Source organism: Octopus bimaculoides, chromosome 5, assembly GCF_046866305.1.
Source record: "Octopus bimaculoides isolate indiv1 chromosome 5, ASM4686630v1, whole genome shotgun sequence".
NCBI lineage: Eukaryota > Metazoa > Mollusca > Cephalopoda > Octopoda > Octopodidae > Octopus > Octopus bimaculoides.
In genome coordinates this window covers 69,114,499-69,117,370 of record NC_142932.1, presented here as the reverse complement: position 1 = coordinate 69,117,370, position 2,872 = coordinate 69,114,499, and the positions used below count along the sequence as shown (strand labels likewise).

General features: G+C 37.8%; 1 protein-coding gene across 1 annotated transcript in view; it reads right to left on the bottom strand.

Annotated features, from left to right (window-relative positions):
* LOC149135583 (uncharacterized) overlaps nucleotides 1–696 on the bottom strand; it is a 780-nt gene extending 84 nt beyond the window's left edge. The window contains exon 1 of the mRNA XM_089353090.1: nucleotides 1–696. This exon is cut by the window's left edge and continues 84 nt beyond it. Coding sequence (XP_089209216.1) covers nucleotides 1–696 — 696 coding nt within the window.
* Between the last annotated feature and the right edge of the window lie 2,176 nt (nucleotides 697–2,872).

Genomic DNA, 2,872 nt, shown 5'->3' with positions numbered 1-2,872 from the left:
CACTAGGTTGGCATATGAAGGTGCGAATTTCGTACTCATCGCCGTGCCCTTTATCTGTCGGTATGGTTTGTTGTTAAATGAGAATGTGTTCTCTTCAAGTATTAACTGGGTGGCTTTGGTGATAAAGTCTGTTTTGAAACGTTTATCTATGAGTTCCCTATATTTCTCTACCCAGTATTTTATCGCTTCCAGACCAAGGGTGTGTGGTATGTTTGTGCATAAGTTCGTGACATCGAAGCTTGCAAGTATGGTGTTTTCTGGAACCGTATTTGGAATGTGTGTGAGGAAGTCTATGTCATCCCTTATGTAGCTTGGTATCAGTGGGCATAAAGGTTTGAGGAGTATATCTATGAAGTGGCTTAGTTGCTGTGTTGGCGCTTGGGGCCCTGCAACTATGGCTCTCATTGTAAGGTCTGCAGGTCTTTGTATTCTTATATAGTGGTTCCTCTGTTCATTTATGGCTCCCTGTATTTCCGAGCTTTTATAGATTTTGGGTAATCCATAAAAATTGCTTTCTTTGGTTCTTGAGTTGCATAAATAGTCTTTCTCCTTGTCTGTAAAGGAGTCTTGGTATTCATTGATCAATGTTCCAATTTTTTTTATTGTTGCTTTCTCTGGTTGTGTTGATTCCTCTTTGTAGTATGTCTGGTTATTAAGTATCCCCAGTATCTTTTCTTTGTAGTAATCTGTATCCATAATTACTATTGCTCCACCTTTGTCAGCTTCTTTTAAAATGATCGACTTGTCATTTTTTAGTGTTTGTAAGGCTTGTTTTTCTCCTCTGCAGAGGTTCTGTTTGCATTTATGTGTGTTGAGAGGGAATTTGGAGATTGTCTCTATGTATGCGTCTAGATGTTTGTCACATCCCTTGTGGGGGGGTGAAATGAAATTTTTTTCTTATGATTGAGTTATCTTCTGTTTCCTTATTTTCAAAGAATTCCATAAGGCGGAGGCGGCGGCTAAAGTTGTCTATATCAGTTTTTAGTTCTATGAGATTTGGTGTGGGTGTGGGTGTAAATTTGAGGCCTTTTAATAGTAGGTTCATTTCATTTTTGCTAAGTTCTCTTTTAGATAGGTTTATTATTTTGGGGTCCATGTGTTTCGTGTGTACATTTGTAATCTTTGGTGTGTTGGGTCTGGAGTATTGTTGAAGTATCCTTTCTCTAAAAAAAAGGGGTTGTGTTGTTGCGTCTCCAAATTCCATTTTCAGGTTTTAGGTTTTCTTGTAGAGGCAGGGGTGGTCTATATGGTCTGTATGTGTTGTTTTGTCTGCGGTAGTTGTTTTCTTTCCATCTTCTGTGTTTGTTGGGCCTATTTCCATTCCTGGGGTTCAGGTTTTCTTGTGGGTAGTTGAATGGTTCATATTGTGTGTTTGTATTGTTTTGATGGTGGTGGTTGTTTTTTATCCATCTTGCAAAGTTGTGGGGTCGTATGAGGTTGGTGTTTGTATGGTTTGGATATCCTCGATTTTTATTGTAGGTTATGTGTTGATTTTTATCTACTTGTCTATTGTTCCATGTGTGTATCCATTTAGGGTATCCAGCGTTATGTGTTGGTGGTTGTTCATGTTCTGTTTGTTCTCTCCAAGTGTTATAGGTTGTTGGTTGTACGTGTCTTGTTTGTCTTGCATATTTTGTGTGTCTGTTTATTGGGGGGGTTGGCAGTGCAAGGAGTGGGATTTTGGTTTGTGTTTGGTAGGGTTTATGTGGGTGTCTGGGGGTCCAATAGGTTTGTGATTTTGGTTTGTTGCATCTTTTCGTTTGTTTTGGTGGTTTTGTTTTCATAATGGATTTTTCCCCATAGTTCCTTTCGTAGTTTGAGAACCATTCCTGTTGTTTGGTCCACATAATTCTGGATCTTTCCTCTTCTCGTTTAGTATCCTCTTTCCATAATTGGTGTAGTTTTTCTTTGTTTTGGTTATTATTCCTCTCTGTTATTTCAGCCATTATGACGACATCAATTGTTTTAATCATATCTTCCTGATTTAAGCTTCGTGTTTGTAGAAGGGGGAAATTTCTGTTTCTAGTCGGCATAGAGCTAGATTTGCACGTATTGTTGTTTCTTCCAGTGTTTCACCCCTTATTTCTTTGATAAGGAATTTTCTAGGGAGTATTGGGTTCTTCTTGTCCCGCTAGTTTTGGTATATGTCGGCTATGTTCTTACAACGAATGCTTTTCCAATAAGCATGTTTGCGTTGGTTTAGAAGTTTGTTCCAGTCTTGGGACTTTGAAGGTTTTTCTTGATGTGTGTCAGTTTTTGTTTTTTCTCCATTTGTTTTTCTTTGTGATTGGGGTGGTCCCGCCAAGAGATTTGTGTTGTCAGTTATGATTTCTTGATTATTTTTAGGGAGAATATCTTGTGTTTGGATCGTATTTATAAGGAAGTCAAAATTTGCGAAGACTGTATCAACTTTTGAAAGGAGTAAATTTAACTTACTGCAGGTTTCTGTGAGTAGATCTTCCATACTTCTGGTATTTTCCTGCTGCAAGTGTGATTCTGTCTCATTGATTTTGATGTTGCATATTTTGCAGATTTGTATTAGGTCTTCTGCGTGTCTGGTATTAGCCCGTTGCGGGTCTAATTCTGTTTCATTCTCTTCGATGTTGTGTATTTCTGTGACGTTTTCTGTATTCTTGGTATCCTTTGTTCGTAGGTCTGGTACTGATGCATCCATTCTGATGTCTTGTACATTCAAGTAAATATATTGGAAGGTTTGGAGGTGATGTACAGAAATTATATAGAAAAAAATTAAGGTACTCAGAAATCTGGATGTTTGTACATTTACAGATTTTTATTAATGTCACATATTAAATAAATCGCTTTTCACCTAGTCGTGTAGGATTTCTTCAAAACGATCACACCTGTTTTGCCA